This window comes from Lactuca sativa, chromosome 4, assembly GCF_002870075.4.
Source record: "Lactuca sativa cultivar Salinas chromosome 4, Lsat_Salinas_v11, whole genome shotgun sequence".
In the NCBI taxonomy this organism is placed as follows: Eukaryota; Viridiplantae; Streptophyta; class Magnoliopsida; order Asterales; family Asteraceae; genus Lactuca; species Lactuca sativa.
Genome location: NC_056626.2, coordinates 57,397,705 through 57,421,133, shown reverse-complemented (window position 1 = coordinate 57,421,133; position 23,429 = coordinate 57,397,705). Strand labels below are relative to the sequence as shown.

Here is a 23,429-nt window from a genome sequence, read left to right as displayed (position 1 = left end):
TATATGTGTTTATAGGAGAAACAAGTCCATAATTTCGTGTAATACATTAGCAAATTATTTAACGTTGGATGCCAATCATCAAAAGTCAAAAACCAATACAAACAAGATTGTTAAATCAACAATCACTTGTCAATTAAACTAGTCAACAAGTCATCCATTCGGGGTTATAATCTCCCAATTTCAATTTCTTGCATTTTGCAAAGAGTCTGATGCTTGTATCAAAAGTAACCCTCCAATATTACACTTTTGCCCACTATTTTGGGTTCAAACTTGTTCAAGCCTGCTTTTTGGCCAATCTTTATAGCCTCTAGGGAGGCACTTTCTTTGTTCCCACCCCAAATTGGCAAAACTTCCACCACCAACTTCTGCACCAAATTTCCCTCAATCCCCTTCAAAATCTCTTCGAAGTCACCAATACCCCCTCTTAAATCCAACAATACACTACACAGTCCTTCACCTTTACAATGCTCCAAGATTGTCCCTAACTTCAATTCATCAAAAACCCGTGTCTCGATTCCCTTTTCAGATCCCACCCCTGTCTGTTGATCTGTGAATATGACCACCTTTGAAGCTGATTCTTCAATCTGGATCACATGATTTGGATCTTTTGCAATTATAACACGCAACGGTTGGTTTGATTTGGGTTCTTTTGATTCAGGAACTGAATACTTTTGTAATGATTTTGAAGAAAGCACAACTGCATCATGTTCTTGTAATAGCCTTGAGTAGTATCCACCAGCCTCCATGGATTCTTCCCCAAGATCATCCGAGAGACCACCATCGATCGTGAGAGAGTATCTGTATTTCATCAAGACATTGTTATGTACTTATTTGAATTGTTGCTTTTGTTTGTTTAATTGTTAAAACTGATGAATATTGTGAATATTGTTTGTTGTAGTGTAAGATTTTGTCTCATTCAGACAGTTTATTCGGTTAAAAAACAGACTTTATATATAGGATTTATTTAGTAAGCTATATATATATATATATATATATATATATATATATATATATATATATATATATATATATATATATATATATATATATATATATATATATATATATATATATATATTACATAAAGAGACATGAAAATGAGACTTATTTTCTCAAATACTCTTTGACACATCACTTATCCATACAACACTTAATGACCTCAAAATAAAACTTACCTTAAGGTAACAAAAGGGTTCCCAGTTTTCATTTGGTGTATCCATGCCTCATTAAGCTTTTTGCAGAGTTCTTCTTCAACACCAACTGTTACATCAATTCCTGCAGCTTGCAATTTAGCAACGCCCCTTGAGGCAACAATTGGATTTGGATCAACCATTCCCACCACCACCTTTTTCACTTTTGCTTTGATTAGTGCTTCAGAACATGGAGGAGTTCTTCCAAAGTGATTACATGGTTCTAAACTCACATATGCAGTTGAGTTCTCTGCCAATTCCCCAGCATCCCTTAAAGCAAAAACCTGTGAAATGGAATAAAAGAAGTGAGTCATATATCATATATGTGAAAGTTAGAAGCAGAAAAGGCAAATATTAAAGTAAGTACCTCAGCATGAGGTTGCCCAGCTTTGGGATGAAATCCTTCACCAATGATTTTCCCATCTTTAACGATAACACAACCAACCATGGGATTAGGGCTTGTATGCCCAATAGCTTTTCTAGCAAGCTCCACACACCTTCTTATATAAAATCCATCGTCATTATCTTTCTTATCATCTTTCCCTAGTGACGCTTCTTCACATGTAATCCCACCTAATCCAACGTGTCTCCTCATATTGTTTGATGAATCAGATACCCTTCTGGTTGAATTACATAACCCGAATCTGTAATTCGAAAAGGATTGAAATTTAACAAACTGGGTTGAAGGTGGGTTAGGGTTTAAGCAGCGAAACGAAGATGAGGTTTTTGTGGGATTGAGATTATAATTTGAAACTGGAAGTGTTTGGGCATACATTATGAAAACCCCAACAGCAACAACTTGTGAATTTGAAGTCCAGGACGATGTCACCCGATTTAGAGATTAAATAGGTTTTGAATCTCAAATCTCGATAGTGCATCAGAAGCGAGTCAAGGTTGAAGATGGCCTAGTCCATGCCCTCAACAAAATCAAAGAAGAAGAAAAAAATAGATTATTTCTGGTGGCCTGGTTCATGCCCACAGACCGGCTTTTCTCACCCATTTCTCTTATCATTTTTTGTGCTACATTCAACATATAAAATGGTGGATTAAATATTTTTTAAAATAAAATTAGTTTCATTTTGTACTTGCTACCATTAATCATCCATATCCAAATTTCATTTTAAATGTTGATGATTTTCAAGATTATTTGTTTTGAAATAAATAATTATTTTTAATATTTCTAATAGTTTTTAATTGAGTAAAACATAAACATAAATTATATTTATTAAATAAATATTGGTTTATGTTGGATTGTTAATGACGGTGAAAAATTGGAATGTCAGAAAGATAGAGAAATTAGTATTTTTAATAGAAAAATTGGGACAGAATGGATTGCTAAAAATAAATAATAATCAATTTAGAAATTAAATAACAATCAAACTTTCATACAATATTGTCCTTTATAGAAATTTAACTTTCATATAATACGCCTTTTATAAAATTTTTATGAATAGAGTAATGGAAAGCAAATATAGCCACACTAACATCAATTTTAGTTTGTATACGAATTTAAGCATTCTAAAAGTTATTTTCAACGTTTCATTGGTAGCGGGGCTGACTTCCAGATTTTAAGGTCCCTGTGCTAAGAAGAAAAATAGGGTGCTAAATTAATATATAAGTAAAATAAACTTAATAGTAAATAAATTAACTAAAAAGAAACATATGGAACTTAATAAAAAGTTCAAGGGTTGATTATGTAACGTTTAAAGACTATTCCTTAAACATATTAGATTGAGGGTTGATTATGAAACTAAGGGCCAAAAGTGTCATTTGAATTTAAAACTTCAAAATGTGGTAGCCATAAGTCAAACTTACATTGCTCCACACTAAGGTAGGTGCTTATACCAATTAGGCTAGGCTACATACATTTTATGCAAAACTTTGAATAAATTCAAATATATTTAGTTATTAAATATATAATTTAATTAAAACTTTGACCCTATTTTTTTTCGAGGCCCTGTGCGGCTGCCCCTCTTACCCCCCTTAAAACCACGCCTAATTGGTAGCTAGGGGTGAGCAAACCCGAACCAAGAAACCGAGAAACCGACGAAACCGAAACCGAATCAAAACCGACGGTGTGGGTTTTAAATTTGTAAAAACCGACTTTCCGGGTTCGGTTTCGGTTTTGCCCCCAGAAACCGACCCAACAACCCAAGAAACCGACCCTTCTTTAAAACCGAGAAATCGACCCAGCAAACCCGCAAACCCGATGCTTTTTACTGATTATTATATATATATATATATATATATATATATATATATATATATATATATATATATATATTAAAAAAATAAAAATAAATAAATGAAGCTTAGGTGTTTTTTTAATTATTTAACTAATTGTTACATTTCTGGAAAATGGGTTCAAACCCAAAACCCATGGGTTTAAACCCAGAAACCGTAAGTGTATGGGTTGAACCCAAGAAACCGAGAAACCGCCCAAACCGGTATCAAAAACCGAGAAACCGAACCGACCCTATTGGGTTCTGAAAACCAGAAACCGATCATTTACGGGTTGGGTTGGGTTGGGGTCCAAAACCGACCCAAACCGACCCATCCACAGCCCTATTGGTAGCTATGGATTTAAAAAATATATTAAAAAAAACAACTTTATTTATAAATACAAGCAAAAGTCATCTAGTTAGATGAACTAATGCATCTCATATTCTCATAGTCCACATCATATTACACGTAACATATCATAATATATACCAACGCAATAAACTGACATGAAGAACATACAAAAGTACGCATATATACTGCATACAAAAGTAACAACTCAGCTTTCATACGATGACAAAGCAAGAGCAAAACCTAATGCCCACCTTACTTTCTTCATTCTCCAAAATCTTCTCCAGTTCTGTTATTATGTCTTCAAACTTTGGCCTCGCGTCAGGATTCCGGTGCCAACATCTTTTAAGAAGCCTGTCCCCATTTAAAAATAAAAAAAACATAGATTAGAAATAGTCAAGTATTCTTTTCAAGATATATACTTTTGACTTAATAAGTCAAATCTATAACTTTCAAGTTCATATATGACAAGATTTTTGTTAGGAATTCAGCACTAACATCGTTCTATTGCTATACTTGTTATGGGTGTTTAATCTATTTATCCAAATACACAAACATTTTAAAGATTCATATCAAACTTTTAAGTTTATAAACTTTGTTTGACCTTAAAAAGCCAAATAATTCAATTTCAAAAGGGAGGGACGAATCACGACTTTTGGCTTCCTCATATGAATATTTAGTATATGTTATTAATTTAATAAGGAAACATGACTTAATCTGGTAAGCTATATATTTACAAATACAGAAAGATCGACTTAACAGAGTAAGTAGCTTACATCCTTACGGGCTCCGGATACAAATATGAAGATAAAGGCGGCCTCGAGTCCTCATATGCTCGTTTATCCGCCACATGCTCGGGTGGTTCTTCTCTATTTGATGGTCCTCCTTGAAACATCTAATCCCACATATCCATGCAACATTTTAATTTGAACATTTTTAAGTTTTCAAGTCACATAACAAAAGCTAAAAAGTTGTTCAAATGTATCATTGATTAATTTTGTGTTTGAAGATTCAAAATCATTTCCGACTATTAGTCATTTCCAGATGATTTCAACTTTATTGTTTAAGTAACAAAAACTCACACCAAATCTTGAATTAGTTTGACCATAAAAGTCAAAAGCTATATGAGAAGTGATAGGTAGGACTTACTTCATGAACAATCAAAGCAAACGAGAAAACATCAACACTCTTGCCATAAGATTCTCGCCGATATACTTCAGGAGCCATATACCGATCTAAAAAAAAGATCATAAAATCAATAGGATTTCAAGAAACTTTATTATTGCTATTATTGTAATAAAAGTGGTAGATTTTGATACATGATCCAGTTCCTCCAGTCATTTTGTAACCATAAACATCTTTCTCCTGTGCAATTTTGCTCAACCCAAAGTCTGTCACTTTAAGACGCCCAGCTTCATCTTGCAATACATTTCTAAAATATGAAGAAATCATCATTTCATTTCGGAAAGTCTAAAACTTGAAAAAAGAATCTTGACCCATTATTTGATTTTGACCTCCCTTGTTTTTCATAACAACAATGAACGCATACATTACATATATACCTTGGGGTTAAATCCCTGTGTATTATAGCATGAGGTTTATGGTGATGAAGATAATTCATACCCCTGCACAATGTAACTCAAGTTTTCATATAAATTCTTCAAAAGCTTGATGATAACATTGAAGATGAAATGAAATACCTTGCAATATCCAAAGCATAAGAGACAGCAGTCAATGAATCAAGTCTTCCTTTCTTCTTTAGAATGTCATACAAACTTCCCTACAAAATTCCAAATACTCGTATTAAAGAACTATCAAAGCCCATATATAAAAGAAAAGAACTGAAAAGGGTACTAATACAAATACACATCATAAACAAAAAGTTAAAACCAAAAAGACTAACATTTTTTAAATACTCAGTTAGGAAAATCAAGCGATCCGAGTCTTTCAAGACACCAAGAAACTGCACTATGTTTGGGTGTCGCAATGTTTGCCATAACTCCAGTTCTTTCAAAAACGCTTTCCTGTAACATGTTTGACTTTCGAGGGTCAAACTCAAACGGACTAAATTCTCGATTCGAAAAGTACTAGGTTTGACTTTTGTTTGGTCAAAGCTCACCTCACAGTTTCGCTTGATGCAATTGAAGACCGGATTGTTTTAGCAGCGACTTCTGTGCCACGCCATTTTACTTTATAAACTTCACCATACGCACCCTGCTGTCATATGACATGGTTGACACGCGGGTTATGAAGTTCCTTTAATAAAGATTGCTTCAAGATTTTATTTTTTTTCTTATAAAATATAAAGTATTTACTTCGCCAATAAGAATTGATTCCTTCATGCGAACTTCTGTGTAATGAATTTGGTAACATGGAGTTTGGGAATCGAGTCCAACCTATACCAAAATATACTTTATGTCAAATGAATTAATATTGAATTTGTAAAAGTAATAGGTTCGGCATGAGGAGTGTCAAACATAGATTACTGGATCAAGTCCTCCATGTGCCTCGAGGATTTTACATATTTCCAAGTGACCTAAGCTACGTGCATCCGAAAGTGGCTGCAAACCAAAAGCAACAAACCTTGAAACAACCGTGAATTTTAACAGTGTGCCTGATACAGAGATGTATTAGGCACACTGTGTATCAGACTGATACATATTAAAAATATAAAACTTACCGTGCGACCCCAACGGTCAGTAGAGTTGACATCGGCTCCTTTTTCAAGAAGTAAGAGAATGATTTCGGTGCATCCTTCACAAGCAGCTAAGTGAAGTGCTGTTCTTCTATCATAATCTCCTACATTTGGTTCTACTCCTTTTTCAAGCTCTTGCATCACACCCCATTTGTTGCCTTTACCCGAACAATATAGAAGGCGATATGGCCCATCTGAGTCCGACTTTTGCACTTGCATTTGCTCCTACAGGAATATGAAATTCATCAAACCTATGGAAAAAAATAGCAATGTACTTTCATTGATTTGCTTATTGTAGCATCCTACTTTGATTTCTTTCTGTTATAGCATCATGCTTTGAAAAAACTACCCAATTATAGTAATGCTATCCAAATACAAGGAAATTTTCACTGCTATTATTAGGTACATCTTTTAAAGTACCTATCTCAATAAGATTTTTCAGTTTTAGGAAAGTACATTGTTGTAATTGATTGAAATTAAAGTATGATTCTTTAATACACAAATGAATGCAACTTTAGTCCATTGTAAAATATCAAAATCATTGTAACATGTGATGATCTAAGTTTTGCACAAATTATACGTAGAAACTAGTATCATCTACTTTAATTTGTACACATTTTATAAGAGAGAAGAAAAATTCAAAACTTGATGGAAACATTATAGGTGGAGACATGTTATGACTTTTTGTGGGTCAAATTTGTCACAATTAGGATCGATCAATAGAGATGTAAATTTATATATAGAGAAAAAGAAACTTATTACTTTCAATTTTGCAATAAATATTGCTAAGAAAACTCATTTAAACTTCAAGTTTTATTAATAAAAACATGTCATTTTTGGATATGCAATCTTTTTCTCAGAGCTCAACAATGGAGGTAGTAAAATGCATTACAACAAAAATCGAAGTCATATTTTCCCCTAAATCTCCCACCTTGCACAAATTGTAGGTTTGCATAATCTTGTAGAATTAAACCTTTCTTGAAACATATACGGCATTTAAAAATTAACCAAAAGTCAATATTATGGACTTGTTTTGACTTTAATTGGTCAAATGAGTAACCATCAGGAATCCTAAAAAAATAGAATGTAGAAATGGATAAAAGCAAAAATGCTGTCTTGAATTATGTAAAATAGAGATTGACAATCTGATTAAATGCTTCAAACAAATAAATTATTTAAACATATCATTTGGGATCCAAAAAAATGAAATGCTTCACCACAAGATTCAAACTTTATCTCAAAGCTTGATGACATAGGAAATAAAATGCATCTTACAATACCCAGATCATATCTTTACCAAATTTTCACTAGAACACACTTTTTACAGGTTCAATCGCTTATATACACAAAAGACATATCATAAGTTGATAGATACTAAAATCAAATTAAAACAATAATAACTCACATAACTAGGTGATGATGAAGCATCCATGGCAACTCTGGTTCCAAGATTCTGTTGTTGAAGTTTGGAACGAAAATGTGTGACGATTTGCTATCAAGATTTATAAACACACATAATTTTATGGCCGATGAGATTAAGGAATAGACAAATAAGAACAAATAAAATACTGATTTACCAAGAAATGGAAAAGGGTAAGAAGAAAAACATAGTGTGTTTCGCCATGGTTGATTGGTGGGGAACATTCTCACGAGCAAATGAAATTGATATTTTGGTGGGAAATTTGGGGGAGAATTTTGACGCAATTCGACTTTATTCTACGAACTTGGCGTGTGGAATAGTTAAATTAAAATTCTATTTTATTAATTTTTTTTGTTAAAATTTATCATGTACATGGATAATATTAAATGATAATTTTATCAAAAGAAAATGACAAAAATAGCCATTTACACTAATGTCATTATAAAAATAGCCAACGATTTCGCAGATGGAGATGCCCCATCTGCGAAATGAGCTTCTCATCTGCGAATGTGCTTTAGGTGCTTGTACTTTCGCAGGTGGTTTTAATTTTTTTTTTTATATAGGGGTAATTTCGCAGATGGAATAGGTCCATCTGCGAAATACTCTCACTCTATCTGCGAAATCGTGGTATTTTTTGTATAATTTTTTTTTTTTTTAAGTTTGACTATGAAATTATAATTATTGTATAATTTCTGCAAAACTTTTTATATAGCAACATGATTTCGTAGTCAAACCAATTCATTTCATAGTCAAACTTAAAAAAAAATTAAAAAAAAATTATACAAAAAATACCACGATTTCGCAGATAGAGTGAGAGTATTTCGCAGATGGACCTATTCCATCTGCGAAATTACCCCTATATATACAACAAAAATATTAAAAAAAAAAAATTAAAACCACCTGCGAAAGTACAAGCACCTAAAGCACAACTGTGCTTTAGGTGCTTGTACTTTCGCAGATGAGAAGCTCATTTCGCAGATGGGGCATCTCCATCTGTGAAATCGTTGGCTATTTTTGTAATTTCAATTTTTTTTTGGCTATTTTTGTAATATCATTAGTGTAAATGACTATTTTTGTAAATTTATCTTTTATCAAATATAACTAATTCGTTATCCTAAACTAAACCGCTTAATCTTAAATTATTTGTCATTGTAGGCATCATTTGATAGTAATAATAATTACCTAAAAATGCTTATTAAAAAAAGACATTCAGTTATAGGTGAATCCGATAAAATATTTTAGCAAGCATCTACTTCCTCATGTAAAAGCATCTCTCCGACTTTGATCAACGGTTTGAAAAATCCATAATAATGCAACATGGTCATCTTTCTCCGTTCTTTTTGTATTGATTATAAAGACATGTACCAATTAATTAAAATAAACATTTAACTTCAATTAAATTCATACAACGAGAAAAAAATAAAAAGATCATAAAGAAAGAGACTTGCAGCTAATTACATCATCATCAGACGCCGGCAATTTAGGAACAGAAGTAGTAACCAAAACCCCATCCACATTCGCCGCCTTATCCACATCAAAAACCACCGTGCTCAGCCCCTTTCCGACCACAAATATCTTCTTACCAATTCCAACAACCCGACAAGGTGGTCTGGTAAGTACAGCCGACAGCCTCCCAAAAGCTTCCCACTCCCTCCTATCTTTCCGCCACGTCATCACTCTAGTCCCTGAACTCTGATCCAACACATACAGCGTGTCCTCCACTACAATAGCTGGGCCCCGCCACCCACACACCATGTCAGAATCTGCATGCTGCCACGTGCCATTTAATGGATCATACACCACTGCATAAACATGTGAAGACACAGCAGAAGAGCCGCATTTTATATAGATTTTTCCGTTTAGGATTACAGAATCTTCTATTTCGGGAACAACGTTGGGATCCATGTGAGATGTCCATGTGTTTGTGTTGGAATCGAATGTGTCCCATGAATGTGGGTCGCTTGATTTTGACCCGAGTCCACCAATTGCATACATTTTGTCATCCATTGATTCACAAGCAAAATAACACCTGAATAAAAGTGTGTCGCTTTTATTGATAAAGAAATATTTACAAGTAAATTGCTATGAAAATAATACCTTGCAGTTGACAAAGGAGAAGCTTCTGTCCATGCATTCCTGCTAGCATCATATGAGTAAACTTCATCTGTAGCATCTTCAATCCAACCACATCCACCCAAAAAGTAAATATTTTTCCCCAAAACTTCAAATCCTACGCCTTTTCTTTTCAAACAATGAGGTGGAAGATCAGGGATACGCTTCCAACCTTTTTTGGGTAAGTTTGGGTCTAATACATAACAACAAAGTTGTTCCATTTTGTCTTTACACAATGCATAAATCCAAGTTTCAGTCAAATTATGCTTTTCACGATAGGATTGCCATTGTTTACTGCAAACCAAATCACGCCATGTTCTTGAGACACATTTGAGAAGGGAATGATATCTACGAGGAATTCTTGCTAAACAGGTTAGAGCAATGTCATCTGGGAGACCATTGATCAATGATGATTGTGTAGAAACAGTTTGATTTGATCCCTCTGATTCCCTTTCTAAAAGTTCCATATCCTTGCAACAATTTAAATCCCTGTAAAATACAATGAATGTCTAGATCATTGATCAATTTGAAGCCTAACTTGGTCACAGCCAAGTTTGTTTATATAGATCAATTCTATATAACACATAACTTTTTTGTATTTTACTTATGGAATTTCATTCAATTTACATCATACAAATTGAATCAATTTGCTTCAAGAGCAGAAAAAGTTTTGCAACAACAAAATTCCTGTCCATTTCAAAATCATTAGATTACACCGATTTTGAGATAACATCAAGTACCATAACTGCATAATTGGAACGACACATTTGCGTGTCCTATCAAAATTTATTCGTTTCGTGGTGATATAACCTTAAATTTCATCCATTGGGGCATAATATCTGCATCAATTGAATGAGAAACGTCTTTTAACCAAAGGCATATGTTCCAATTTACGATCAGTGAAATGCAAAGAGTATCTAGATCAGATTAAGTCCTAGGTTACAAAAACACGAATCGCAGGTGGATATGAACAAATTATATCAAAATGAGATAGAGATTAGAAAGCAAAACCTTACAATCAGGTGCGCGTTGACTTGGAACTGATCAATTCGGATTGATTCTTCCAAAATCGAGTTTTTCGGAACCCTGATCCCTTTTCTGATTATGTAAAAATGAAAACGGATCCATGAGTATTGGTACGTTAGGGTCACTTTTTGAGTTATACATTCCTGTGGGGTGAGAATGACACAAGCCATAAGATATTTAGGGTGTTGTACTTTTGAATAAATTACACGAATCGTCCTGTCATATAGTTTAATATGTCTTTCGTCCTTTAACTTTTTTTTTTTTTTTTTTTTTTTTTTTTTTTTTTTTTTTTCGGATTGTTCTTGTGATGTCTTTTTATCGAGGTTTTCGTACCTGAAATGAATATTTCCTTAGAAAGTTATTTTCTCATTTAAACTTTTAAAACAATTATCAATCTTATTATTTTTTTCTGATTTAAACTTTCAAAACAATTAGAGTAAATTAATATTATTATTTAAACAAATGGATCCCACCACCTTTGAAACATCATATCATATTATTATTTTAAAACAATTCTCAATATTATTATTTTTTTCTCATTTAAACTTTTAAATAACCTTTATTAAATAATTTCAAAATATCTCTAGAGTTCTAAATTTTACAGGAAAAAACAGTCCCAAAATTTCAATCATCAAAATAATAAATAACTTCAAATTTAAGTGTGGAATACGATCCAAAATTTAACTTCAAATCTAGTTCAGAAAAACATGCGTGAATGTATCGTAGACATTAAAATAACGGTTCAAATAAAAATAGTATTTCATACACAACTAATCCTCTTCTAAATGTCAAATAGCCTCATAATCTTCTAAGCTTCTACAAACAGCTATTAACCTAAAAAGGAATGTCAACATAATGGGTAAGATTTTAAGAAGCCAAGTGAGTACAGCCCCATGATTTGTCTTATAAACAGTAGACAAATGAACACTCAATATATATACAAATGTATAAACTCGTACATCTTCAAAATCACAAAGCACAAGGGTATAAATCCATAATTTAAGACAAAGGGTACATGAATTCATAAACCACAGCAAAGGGTATAATAACTGGCAATCAAATTCAATCTTTTTTCCATCATCACATTATTAAATTGATTGTCATTTATGAATCATTTTGAAAATACAATTATTTGTGATATTTTTGAATAGTTGGTCACTTTCGTGGTTAGCTCTTTCTATATTATATTTATTACTTGTCATCAAAAATCAAAATATGTAGTTAAACTTAACACAATACAAATGTAACAATAAAAGTTGTAATGAGAAGTTTTCGTTGATGTATAAGTAAAATTACCTATTTATTATGCCTGCAATGTCGCTTAAAAAATTATATTCAAATTCTCCATAAACTAATCATATAAAGTGTAAAAATATGGGCAATCAATGACATGTATGATGAAAATTACCATCTGCGAGCCTTCAAATACAAATACTACTAGAAATTCAAGAATTATAATTGCATACATTTGAGAACAATCAATCATCTTATCTTTTTGGTAACTATTATCTCCAGTCTTTGAACATGAGTTCATTGATCTGATCAATTCCAATATCAGAGTAAGGCTCAATGGGTCGATCATCTTCCTCCAACACAGGATCACAACACACTGGTTCTCTGCTGTTTTCATCTGTCATAAATATACTTACAAAATTATACTTTCTTTTATCAATTTAAGAAACTGACACAAAATATTTCATCTAAAGACCACTTTGTTGCATAAATTGAGAACACGTGAAACATGGTTGCATAGATAAGAAGCCTTATGGGAGATTAACTCACCGAATATTGAGTTGAATGATGATGGAGGTGGAGTTGCCATAAAGTTGAGGCCGATGTAGAATATGAAGATTGTTGCAATGATCACCATGGCATAAGCAGGAAGTGCCAATGCCCAGTACCTGAAAAGTTTAAATAAATAAAAAAAAAGAAGCACATTAATTATACAAAGTTTCATAATAAGTTTTATGTAAAAAAGAAAATGTAACATCATTTATCCAATGCACACTTACTTACTTGCTAGGATAGTAGAAGATACCAATGGAATGTAACCAAGGATCAGGAACATATGCCCATACCATGAAAATAACTGTTGGAACAACAAAGCAATATAATATTAGGATCCTCTGAACACAAAATGAAACCTAACCAAAACTTTGAGAAAAGATTTAGTAAAAAGTGTAAAAGAAGGAATAATACCTGTGGCAACAACAGTTGAAATGGCTCCTACAAACCCATAAACTTCAGAAGGGTTAGGACCATGGTCTCCTGAAACACCAACACCTGAAGCCCTTTTGTTGTCTGCTTCAAAAACAGAGAAAGTTGTTCCCCTGTTTCTAGAATAACTAAGAGTCCTTCTAGGGCTATTGAAAGAACGTTGATCTTCCATTATTGCCTTTTCTACTCGTCAGTCACAAATACCAAATACTCATTACTCCACGACTCCAAGTGAAAAACTCTGAAACATCGTGTATGCACAAATTTCAATAAGAATGCTGGAACATCGATATCAAAGAAATTCAAAGCCTTCTTCTACTTAATTGGATTACTTTGTAATCAGTGATAAGTAGGCTGGAATTATAATAAAAACTCGTGGAGTACGCATACAATTTAGAGATTCTAGAACAATTACATATTAGATAACAAAGTGTTCATAATATCTTTAGAAATTCAAAGCTTTCTCCTACTTAAAATCTCCAAAGCAACATCAATTCGCATAAAAAACTGCTATACCTTTACCAAATAAGATTCGAGACTAAAGTTAAGTAAAATGAATGAACGATTGTGTTAATAATAGTAACAACTAATTACTTGGATTAGGATAGGGCTTTTGCTAAGCAAAATTAATAGATATTGAGAGATGGAGACTTGCCATTCTAGAGTTTGGGAAAGTAACGACGCCAGCAATAGAGAGTTCTCGACGAGATTCGTCGTCGAAGACGATGGATACGTTGTTGGCGATCGATCGTTAAATTGCAATTTGGAATAGCAGTGAGTTCAGATGTTGATCTTGATTTTTGAGTTCCTTCGGTAGTTCGATACTCGATAATCAATTGGACTGTGAATAGATGATTCTTAAAAGGCCCATGAATAGAGCAATGGCCCATTAAGAAGAGTCCACTATAATAAAAGGTCCAACCTCACATATGAAACTTGAATTATGGGTTTCATTTTTCCTCAGCCGCATCGGTAAAACGCGACAGCCGGAGGGAAGAAATTATACGGTTTTTTCTCTAACAATGGCTTAACCTTGCATTCATTGCTCGAGTTCATGCGTGTTTCAATGGAAACTGTTACATCTTGTCAGAAAAAACCGATTTATTTATGTTTGGTATTATAAATCAGAGTAATTTTTTACAGAAAACAGAATTTGTTACCAAACAAGATATGATAAAACTTTAATAAAACATTTCTCAAAGAGAATGTACTTTTCATTAAATAATAAAATCTCGGGATGTCATGTTCCGATACATACCAAAAGCATAAACAGTATAAAATAGACCTTATAACAGTTATTTATAAATACTGGTCTATCATCCAAAATCTCTCGTCATGTCAACCAACTTATGCTCTTGTGTCACTACCTGTGATACAAAGAAAACTGAGTGGGTCAGGCTTGGGAGCCTGGTGAGCATATAGGGTTTTCAACCCACAATAATATAATTATTATATTTAATCATCAAACAATCAACCCAATTACCCATCCCAATTATATTCTTTATTTCTTAAGGTTTTACCCTAAGAATCAACTATCCTTCCTTCATTCATTCCTAAGGATTGACCTAATGAACTGACACAAAGTCCATTGTTGCCCGAGGTTCATCTACACAGTACTAAATTCATAGCTACCAAGGTTCATCTACACAATACTAAATCCATAGCTACCAAGGTTCATCTACACAATACTAAATCCATAACTACCAAGGTTCATCTACACAATACTAAATCCATATCTACCAAGGTTCATCTACACAGTACTAAATCCATAGCTACCATTGTATTTATATAAGACACTAAATCTATAGCTGCCACGGTTTTTAGAGTACACCGGTGAACACATCGTTCACAACACCTACAAGTTATGAACTTACCAACATTCCACTGGACTGTCAAGAATCGTCCGTGGTTGTCATCCATACTCTACTGAATGATGGGGCCATCGTTTGGGTAAAGGTTTCACTCATTTTTCACCTGTCACTCTCATCTCATGATCTATATCATCTTACGTCTCATCCTCAAACTCATCTTTCATCACACACCAACTATTTCATCTATCAATGTTCTACCCAACATATTTGTAGATATAAATTACATATATAGTTTAAATCATATACAAACCTGTATAAAACATTCATCCAACATCCATCTCAAATATATATATATATATATATATATATATATATATATATATATATATATATATATATATATATATACACACACACATAACACGTATTTCATAGCAAATACTTCATATCTATGTGTTAGAAGAAATTAACTACACACTCACCTGATTAGACAATGCTCGGACAGCACTACGACTTGTAAAGTAGTATGCTTCAATGAAACCGGGGTATCTTCACACACCGAGCTTCTCGTAGGTAGAGCTTCAGCTTTGAAACTCTTTTCTCCTCGGGATCTTCGGGGCTTCAGGACTCGCTTCGGGTGTCGGGATGATACCGGGGCTTCAGGGGTACTTTAAAGAGGGCTAGAGAGGGTATCGGGAGTGAGAGAGGTTGAGAAATTAGCAACCAAAACCGGCTGCCTTCGATTTCTATTTATAGGGCTGATTTTTCGATTTTCACGTCGTGAACCCTTTTTACACGTCGTGGGCTTGGTCAGGCATAGGTCATTGCGTTCGTCATCTGTCCACTTGCTCCGTCAGGCTCAAGAAGGCTCCAGAAGTCAGTTCACGTCGTGAATATTGTTTTCATGTCATGGTCTCTGACACAACTTTGGGGTTCGTGCCCCGAACTTCAGAAATTCATATCTTTCGCATACAAGTTCCGTTTTTGATGTTCTTTATATCGACGTGTAGGTGAGATTATGCTCTACAACTCTCATTTAGACTCTGTCGGCTAATTTGACTTTAATTTTTATTATATTTATTTTTAGTAGGCCGGGACAGGAAAACTCCGTTATAAACTCATAACTTCTTCATTTGACGTCTGTTTTCGTCTGTCTTTTTATTGTTGAACTACTATCGACGAGATCACCGATTCTCGTTTAGATTGTTCTGGCTAAAAAATCACTTCATCATAAATTCACTATTTACGTCGCGTTGTGTCGTGTCGGTTCTGTCGCGAAACTTCGACAGGTCATAACTTCTTCGTTATAACTCGGATTTCAGAGTTCTTTATATGTACGGAACCCTTGTAACATATACTAAAATTTAGTTAACATTACTCCTTTATAAATAATCTTCCATCAAAAAATCACTTTTGATGCTTATCGTCTCTAAATTGACTAGCCCGGATTTACATGTGTTACAATTATCTCCCCCTTAGGATGATTATGTCCCAGAATCATCAACGAAAATAGGGCTTGTATAATGATTCCATACGTTATCTTTCCATCCTAAGTAATAACCGTGATGCTGAATCTTGCACCTGTTCTTCGTACTATGTTGGAATTTCATTCGTAACCTTTGAGTTACAAAATAAATCCTTATTGAGGACTCTTTCTTCTTCTTCTTCTTAGGATAAGTACTTTCCTTTATCTATTGTAACATATCGATGGGTCATGTTCTAATGGCCTTTCATCGTATGATGCAACGCTTAGACTCAAGCCTCTTAGAGTCAAATTCTAAAATGGAATATACTTTCCTTCATATTCTAATGTGATATGATCACATTTTAGCATGTAGCATTTCTAGCTAGTAACTTCTTTAACAACGAGTGCGATATAATTGATCGCTTTGATTTCAATCTTCCGGCTTAAGTCAGATGCTACATCGAACTTGGTTCTTTGAACCACGTAACAAACTCATCGTAGTCAGACTCAATTTGATATGACCACTAGGGTCGGAATAACAATTACCTCATTAGTCATTACCGAAACAATGGTAACGACATACTTGAATAAAAACAGAATCAATCACTAGCTTCTTGGTAACCTTATGACTTTCCCTGATCCAAGCGTGAGTCTTGTGCTTCCAGTAGTATAGATCTTTACTACTATTCACACCTACTCATACTCGTCCCAAGTATTATCTCGTAGTCCCCAAGTCCTAAAATCACAAAACAATTTAACACATACGAATGTATCCAATTAATCATACAAAATTTCCTAGACTCTACTAGGACTTCTTCCATGCGTATCTTCAATCATTAATTCTAATTCAACTCGGTTGGTGATGGAAATTCCAAACGATGGGACAACTTCAAAAATTAGACCAATCGTTCCATCATCCTGCCAATCGAAGGTGTACTTCAGACGTACCGTACTCCTTTAAACATACTGTTATTTTATCAGACATAAACTAAAGGTAAGATACCACCTTTTATATCTTCTGATAGGTGTCATTCAATACGTCAGATAACAAAACCAGGGTTTATATTAATTCTTGAAACCATTACACAAAAGTTCAAGTTCACCATATACTATGCCTTTAATAGGCTACACCATAAGTTACTATTCACATTGTTACTTCATAATTTGATCTTTGGATATGAAATACTTATTCCTGATTCCCCGCGTTATTGTTTGCTTCGTCGAAGATCATGTGGAATGCCATTGGCTTTGGTGGTGCCTCTAGCCTTGTTGCCCCATTTTTCTTTGGGCAATCTCTAGACGTGTGCCCCTTTCCTCCGCATCCGTAGCATACCTTATCATTATGTGTACAATTCGTGGAATAGTGGCTGATCCTTCCACATTTGTAATAGGTTACTTCTTCATTGCATGTTCTAAAGTGCTTCTTTCTGCACTTTTCACACCACTTGGCTCCATACCTATGGTCATCCAGGTTAGACTTTGCGAACTTTCCCTTACCATCAGGTCTTGAGGATCCTTCAAGCTTCCTCTTCTCGCCAACTTCAGCTTTCTCCAGACCCTTTTCCCTTATTTGGGTCTCCACATTCTTGGCTGCCTAGATGGCGGCTATCAAAGTGGTTGCTTGCTTGACCATTGGACCAAAGTCCGCTGGTAATCCATTGGCAAACTTGTTGACCTTGGAAAGTTCCGTTGGAAGTAGGTAGGGAACAAGCTTCATCTTCTCCGTAAAACTAGTAGCGTACTCGGTGATGCTCAATCTTCTCTTCTTTAGATTCTGGAAATCATTGTTGATTTCTAGAAGATCCTACTCAGAGTAGTATTGTATCTTTAGTTGCACCACAAAATCTTCCCAAGACATCTTGCTAGCTTCTCCCTTTGGCATCGAACCCACTAGTAGCTTCCACCAATTCAGCACTCTAGACTTTATCTGTAACATCCCGTTTTAAATAGAGTAATTAAATAATAAACTCGGAACCTTGAAAAAAAAAATAATTATTATTTTATATTATTATAGTCCAAAAGCAAGTAATGATTATCGGATGTTAGAAGTCGGGGGTTAAAAGTGTAAGTTGCGGATTAGTTTTGTAAATATTTATGAAGACAGGGGCTAAATGGTAACTTTTGGGACTTCATTTGAAAAGATTTAGAAGGGTAAAGGGCTATTGGTAAGTATAAGACTTAATTTGTAAAGAATCTCAAGAGGCTGGGTTTAAAAGGTAAATTTTGGACCTTATTTGGAAAGAATAATGGAAGAAGGGGCCATTTACGTGATTATGGGATAAATCTTAAAGGATCCGGGTATTTAAGCATAATACCACTGCAAACGCTAACCCTATTTCACTATTCCCAGCCGTCACCCTCTTCTTCACCTTCGCAGTTGCCATCTTCGCGCCTTAGTGTGAGTTTTCTCTGCTCCGGTCACCGGCGAACTCGAGGACGCAAATCACGATCGACCATTGTCGCCGTCGAAGACAACCTCACCACCGTTGTTGCACTGCCAACGACAAAGACGAGTTCTCCTTCTTCTTTATGCCAACGCGCCACAACCACCACTCTCTTCGCCGGAAAAAGACGAGAGTTAGACTGATAGGGTGGTCGTGGGAGGGGCGGTTGAACTGACTGCTTTTGGAGTTTGATGTAGTCGTCGTCTCTATGCGGTTGTCTCGCCATAAGCTGTCGCCGATTATGCTACTTCTGCCGGTTGTTTCATTCAACGCCATCCGCCTCCATGGTCGCCGCCGCTGCTAGCTTTCTTGTGTTGCTGCCTTTGCCACCCACCTCAATGGGTGTTGGATTTATTTTATAGGCAGGAAATGTGTGTCCGTGTACTGTGATGGGATGAGGCCACCGGAGATCGGAAGAAACCACCACAGCCACCACTGTAGGGTGGTGGCTGCCACCATCTGTCGCCGCCGACCACCTTAAAGTGGTTGTGTGTGTTTAATTAGTGTAGTGTGTGTGTGTGTCTATTTGTGATTTCATTGTAACTGTAAAAAAATTGGAGTAAAGAAATTGAAAACCACCACCTTAGGGTGGTGGCTGCCGCCTCCTACCACCACCGGCCGCCGTGTCAGGTGGCGGTGTGCCTTGTTGGATAGTAACTAGTTTGGGGTGTTTGGAAAAGGGACTAAAACCCTAACGGGCCTTGTAAGCTCTAATGGGCCCAATGAAGCTTAATTGACCTAAAATCCCAAGCATGTCATTAACTGGCTTAGTGAAACTCTAATGGGTCTAATGGACCCTAATTGGCCCAATAAAGCACTAATCGACCTAAAAGCCCAACAAATTGATAAATGGGCTAGTATTTGGGTTGGAAACACTAATTAGGGTTTAGAAAACCCTAATGCCAATAAACCCCTAATTTTGAGAATTAATCGGGACACACACGAGAATTATTTAATAGTTTGAAATATTAAATAATAATCATTGGCAAAGATTAATATAAGCAATATTGGACTTAGTGGATTAAGTCCTTAATGGATTAAGCCTTAATGGGTTAAGTACCCTAATTGTCATTTCATGTGGAAACCCTAATTCCACTTGGGCCTTAAGTTGGGCCTTCCTTTTTGGGTTTTGGTGATTGGACTATTAATGGGCCTTTCAAGAATAAGTAAATGGACTAAATAATTGTATGGGTTTTAGGATAAGGCCCATGTGAGAGTCTTGGGCCCAATTTGGAAAATTAGGCCATAGATGGGCCATAACTGGGCCTTTATGATTATGTGATATTGGTCCATGGGAATACAAATAGTTTGGACTAGAATACTTGAACGGGACTTAAGGAAAGACCATGTAGAGGTCTGGGCCCAATTTGGAAAATTGGGCCATATGTTGGGCTTTGGCCCATTGGTTGACTATTGGGCCTTTGGAGTGTGAGTTGGACCTTGGGCTTGGAACCCAATTATTAATTGGGTGTTGTTTGATGCTGATAGCTTGGGAATCTGTCAACCAGCAACTGGAGTTTTGCCTGTGGGACTTCAGCAGTGCGCCAGGTGAGTTATCTTCACTATACTAAGGGGTCTAAGGCACCAAGGCCGGCCCATTGGATATGTTATCCTAGTAGTGTTAGATGTTGAGTATGAGTTAGTGTTGCATGCTTGTGGTTATGTCAGTTAGGTAGACCTGTAGGACTACCTGTGATGTTATATGATTATTGCATGCTCAGTAGTTATGTTATATGTTATGTGGGATGGGTTGAGGTTGTACTGCTCCGTGCGGTAGCCAACAAACCCCAGAGTATTCCAGATATGAGTTGAGGGCTCGGTAGGCATCCCATATAATCATACTGAGGACTCGGGAGCAATCCAGATACGAGCTGAGGTCCCGGTAGGCATTCCAGACTCGTACTGAGGGCTCGGTGACAATCCAGATACGAGCTGAGGGCCCGGTAGGCATTCCAGACTCGTACTGAGGGCTCGGTGGCAATCCAGATGTGAGCTGAGGGCTTGGTAGGCATTCCAGGCTCACACTGTAGGCCCAAGGGTATTCCAGTTTGTAAAGCTGTGGACCCGTTACGTGTTGTTCTGTTCAGTTGTTATGTTATGATGTTGTTGACATGGTTATGTGGACTGTATGTGTATCAGTATTTTGGGGGTAACCCACTAAGCTTTCGGGCTTACAGTTTCAGTTTATTGTTTCAGGTACATCCCGGGATCGTGGCAAGGCAAAGGCGTGATCGTACATCTCCTCACTTTTTATGACTATGTTTCTAGGATACTCTGATATTATACATTTTGAAAACAAGTTTGTAATAACTAATGGTTTTTGGGTTGTTTAAAATGTTTTAAATTGGCTTGAATTTTTGGGTGTTACAAGTTGGTATCAGAGCCTTGGTTTGAGTGAATTGGAGGAACACTCGTGTAACTCCAGTCTCAAATCAAGGAAAGGATTTTCAAAATGATTTTTCAAAAGGGTTTTCAAAATAAGCAAAGGAGGATGCAGGGTGTACGATCAGCCGGAGCCAGTAAGTAGACCTCAAAATACCATACAAGTTATTTGAGTATGAGATATGTTAGAACAACATGTTAGTACTAGGCTAGGGACCTTCAGGAATTGCATGATAAAATTGCCTGATTACATGACGCCTGCTAGCCTAGGGTCTCCTTTATATGAGATTGACATCGTTACTGTAGTTGCTTAGTGTATGCATCACGGTTACACATAACTAAGATCTTATATCCTAAGAATGTTTGATTTGGCCTTATGTTCTGTTCTTGTTTGATTGGGAGCTTAGGGTAGGATTGGATATTCGAAAGTCTATAGGGTCCAGTGTTATGTATGGCTAGCATACACTTGTGCTGCAGGGTTGGTGGAAGTTTCATGGATGGGTGGGTTGTGTGAGGCCGGGAGGCCAGTTATGAGATATTTAGTACTCCTCTAGGAGTGAGGATTGAGCGCTCTCCATGTTGTGTATTCAGTTAGGGCGTTTTGGTAATACTTGAGACAAATATGGGTAGGTGTGGAAGGTAGTAGGGGCCCATACTACTGAAAGCACATGACCCATATGCGTACCAAGGAAGTCACAACCCCTAGGGTTGGCTTGGGAGTTGGTTCCCTGTCTCTATATGGGTTATCAGTGATCCTTCTGGTGTTTTACCAGGATGGTGGTCATGAGACGTCTTGAGATCGGATCCAGGTTAGGGTCGGGAGTTGGCAGCCAGGATAGGCCAGCATTGTCAGAGGACCGTGCCAGTGAGATCATCCGGAGGAGGTGATCAAGGTTATCTAGGGATAGTTTCCGCAAATGTTTCGGTCTATTAAGACCGCCATGGTTGAGTATTTGTCGGCACCATGCAGCCGTTGCTGGGACAGCTGCCGCAACAACTTCAACGATTGTATCGACGGCAGGGGGAGGAGCTGGTCGAGCTTTCCAGTTTCGGGACTTGTTATTGGGACATATTTTGATGAGTAGAGGGCTGCAGTTACTTGGGATTAGGGAGATGTTCTGTACTTGTTACATTCCGCAGGTTAAGCGAGAGAGTCTAGCACATGAGTTCTAGATTTGAAGCTTCGGGGGTTTGCTCGAGGCTGGAATGTGAGTCGCGGGGACTCCGGAAAGGAGTATTGATTACGTTCAGCTGGAATTGGAATGGTTAATTGATAGGATTGGGATGTCGTCTTTTAGGGCAAGGGTTGTGCCCTTTCAGTTTACGAGCTCGAAGGATTGAGCAGGTTTGTGACCCAGGATCAGGTTGTATTCCAGCTCGGGGTCAGTTGGTCGTCGGGATTGGCGACAGTAGTTCACTCCTGGTTCTTGCCATTTTTGATCTATACACCGAATAAGGTGATTTTACATCCTTATTCACGATATATATTCAAATCATCCTTATCACTCCGAAATGTTTACATGCTAGTTTTAATACCGTAGTCGTACGCTTAGAATCCTAAACACATAAGGTTTCCAGATCTGGTCGGCAACAGACCATAGATCCGAACAAACAATTCCATATATGGCAACATATAGCATTTAGCACATAAAAGCATTTTGGGCATCTTTCCTAAAATATACCAGTGCTCGTGTCTAAAATATGATAGACACTCATATCACAATCATCGCTTAGCATTCTAAGTTTAAGTCTAGAAATCCTACAAATTCCTAGTTCGCTTAAACCAATGCTCTGATACCAAGTGTGACATCCCCTTTTTTCTCAGCCAGAAAAGACCGATTTGTTTATGCTTTGTTTTATAAATCAGAGTAACCGTTTAAAGAAAACAGTTGCAGAATTTGTTCCCAAACAAGATATGATAAAACTTTATCAAAACATTTATCAAAGAGAATGTACTTTTCATTAAATAATAAAATCTCGGGATCTCATGTTCCAATACATACCAAAAGCATAAACAGTATAAAATAGACCTTATAACAGTTATTTATAAATACTGGTCTATCATCCAAAATCTCTCGTCATGTCAACCAACTTAT

At 35.9% G+C, this 23,429-nt stretch overlaps 4 protein-coding genes across 12 annotated transcripts; all 4 read right to left on the bottom strand.

Moving 5' to 3' along the window:
* Window positions 1-25: 25 nt before the first annotated feature.
* Window positions 26-2,202, bottom strand: LOC111878507 (riboflavin biosynthesis protein PYRD, chloroplastic). Its single transcript, XM_023875015.3, has 3 exons — window positions 1,558-2,202; window positions 1,176-1,474; window positions 26-798 (listed from the first exon to the last, which is right to left on the bottom strand). Exons 1-3 carry the CDS (start codon window positions 1,963-1,965, stop codon window positions 219-221), a joined length of 1,287 nt encoding a protein of 428 aa, XP_023730783.1. The 5' UTR covers window positions 1,966-2,202; the 3' UTR covers window positions 26-218.
* A 1,581-nt stretch (window positions 2,203-3,783) lies between these two features.
* On the bottom strand, window positions 3,784-8,177 carry LOC111878533 (integrin-linked protein kinase 1). 6 transcript variants are annotated; one of them, XM_042901841.2, is made up of 13 exons: window positions 8,034-8,177; window positions 7,867-7,948; window positions 6,442-6,681; window positions 6,239-6,322; window positions 6,077-6,157; window positions 5,881-5,978; window positions 5,665-5,785; window positions 5,462-5,541; window positions 5,324-5,386; window positions 5,081-5,193; window positions 4,911-4,996; window positions 4,538-4,656; window positions 3,784-4,115 (listed from the first exon to the last, which is right to left on the bottom strand). In XM_042901841.2, the coding sequence occupies exons 1-13, from the start codon at window positions 8,078-8,080 to the stop codon at window positions 3,977-3,979; spliced, it is 1,353 nt and encodes a 450-aa protein (XP_042757775.1). In that variant the 5' UTR covers window positions 8,081-8,177; the 3' UTR covers window positions 3,784-3,976. The 6 variants fall into 6 exon arrangements, with proteins under 6 accessions (XP_042757775.1, XP_042757777.1, XP_042757771.1 ...); XM_042901843.2 differs by having other exon boundaries at window positions 7,862-7,948; window positions 8,034-8,176; XM_042901837.2 differs by having other exon boundaries at window positions 7,867-8,136.
* A 1,007-nt stretch (window positions 8,178-9,184) lies between these two features.
* LOC111878547 (F-box/kelch-repeat protein SKIP4) lies at window positions 9,185-11,199 on the bottom strand. Of its 3 annotated transcripts, none has more exons than XM_023875064.1 (3): window positions 11,000-11,199; window positions 9,974-10,477; window positions 9,185-9,905 (listed from the first exon to the last, which is right to left on the bottom strand). In XM_023875064.1, the coding sequence occupies exons 1-3, from the start codon at window positions 11,182-11,184 to the stop codon at window positions 9,305-9,307; spliced, it is 1,290 nt and encodes a 429-aa protein (XP_023730832.1). In that variant the 5' UTR covers window positions 11,185-11,199; the 3' UTR covers window positions 9,185-9,304. The 3 variants fall into 3 exon arrangements, with proteins under 3 accessions (XP_023730832.1, XP_023730834.1, XP_023730833.1); XM_023875066.2 differs by having other exon boundaries at window positions 11,005-11,141; XM_023875065.2 differs by lacking the exon at window positions 11,000-11,199 and adding an exon at window positions 10,729-10,754.
* A 1,175-nt stretch (window positions 11,200-12,374) lies between these two features.
* Window positions 12,375-14,051, bottom strand: LOC111878560 (phosphatidylinositol N-acetylglucosaminyltransferase subunit P). 2 transcript variants are annotated; one of them, XM_023875077.3, is made up of 5 exons: window positions 13,887-14,051; window positions 13,214-13,509; window positions 13,031-13,103; window positions 12,797-12,915; window positions 12,375-12,644 (listed from the first exon to the last, which is right to left on the bottom strand). In XM_023875077.3, the coding sequence occupies exons 2-5, from the start codon at window positions 13,401-13,403 to the stop codon at window positions 12,520-12,522; spliced, it is 507 nt and encodes a 168-aa protein (XP_023730845.1). In that variant the 5' UTR covers window positions 13,404-13,509; window positions 13,887-14,051; the 3' UTR covers window positions 12,375-12,519. The 2 variants fall into 2 exon arrangements, with proteins under 2 accessions (XP_023730845.1, XP_023730846.1); XM_023875078.3 differs by having other exon boundaries at window positions 13,214-13,472.
* Window positions 14,052-23,429: the final 9,378 nt, after the last annotated feature.

Excerpts from the sequence above, each read along its gene's own strand:
- LOC111878507 (XM_023875015.3), bottom strand. The coding sequence starts at position 1,965 with ATGTATGCCCAAACACTTCCAGTTTCAAATTATAATCTCAATCCCACA. Across the intron at positions 1,475-1,557 it reads CTGGGCAACCTCATGCTGAG|GTTTTTGCTTTAAGGGATGC; the intron begins GTACTTACTTTA and ends TCCATTTCACAG. Across the intron at positions 799-1,175 it reads AACCCTTTTGTTACCTTAAG|ATACTCTCTCACGATCGATG; the intron begins GTAAGTTTTATT and ends GATGAAATACAG.
- LOC111878533 (XM_042901837.2), bottom strand. The coding sequence starts at position 8,100 with ATGTTCCCCACCAATCAACCATGGCGAAACACACTATGTTTTTCTTCT. Across the intron at positions 5,786-5,880 it reads GCATCAAGCGAAACTGTGAG|GAAAGCGTTTTTGAAAGAAC; the intron begins GTGAGCTTTGAC and ends AACATGTTACAG. Across the intron at positions 4,116-4,537 it reads TATCCGGAGCCCGTAAGGAT|GCTTCTTAAAAGATGTTGGC; the intron begins GTAAGCTACTTA and ends AAATGGGGACAG.
- LOC111878547 (XM_023875064.1), bottom strand. The coding sequence starts at position 11,184 with ATGGCTTGTGTCATTCTCACCCCACAGGAATGTATAACTCAAAAAGTG. Across the intron at positions 10,478-10,999 it reads AACGCGCACCTGATTGTAAG|GGATTTAAATTGTTGCAAGG; the intron begins GTTTTGCTTTCT and ends TGTATTTTACAG. Across the intron at positions 9,906-9,973 it reads TCTCCTTTGTCAACTGCAAG|GTGTTATTTTGCTTGTGAAT; the intron begins GTATTATTTTCA and ends ACTTTTATTCAG.
- LOC111878560 (XM_023875077.3), bottom strand. The coding sequence starts at position 13,403 with ATGGAAGATCAACGTTCTTTCAATAGCCCTAGAAGGACTCTTAGTTAT. Across the intron at positions 13,104-13,213 it reads TTCAACTGTTGTTGCCACAG|TTATTTTCATGGTATGGGCA; the intron begins GTATTATTCCTT and ends TTGTTCCAACAG. Across the intron at positions 12,916-13,030 it reads ATCTTCTACTATCCTAGCAA|GTACTGGGCATTGGCACTTC; the intron begins GTAAGTAAGTGT and ends TAAACTTTTCAG.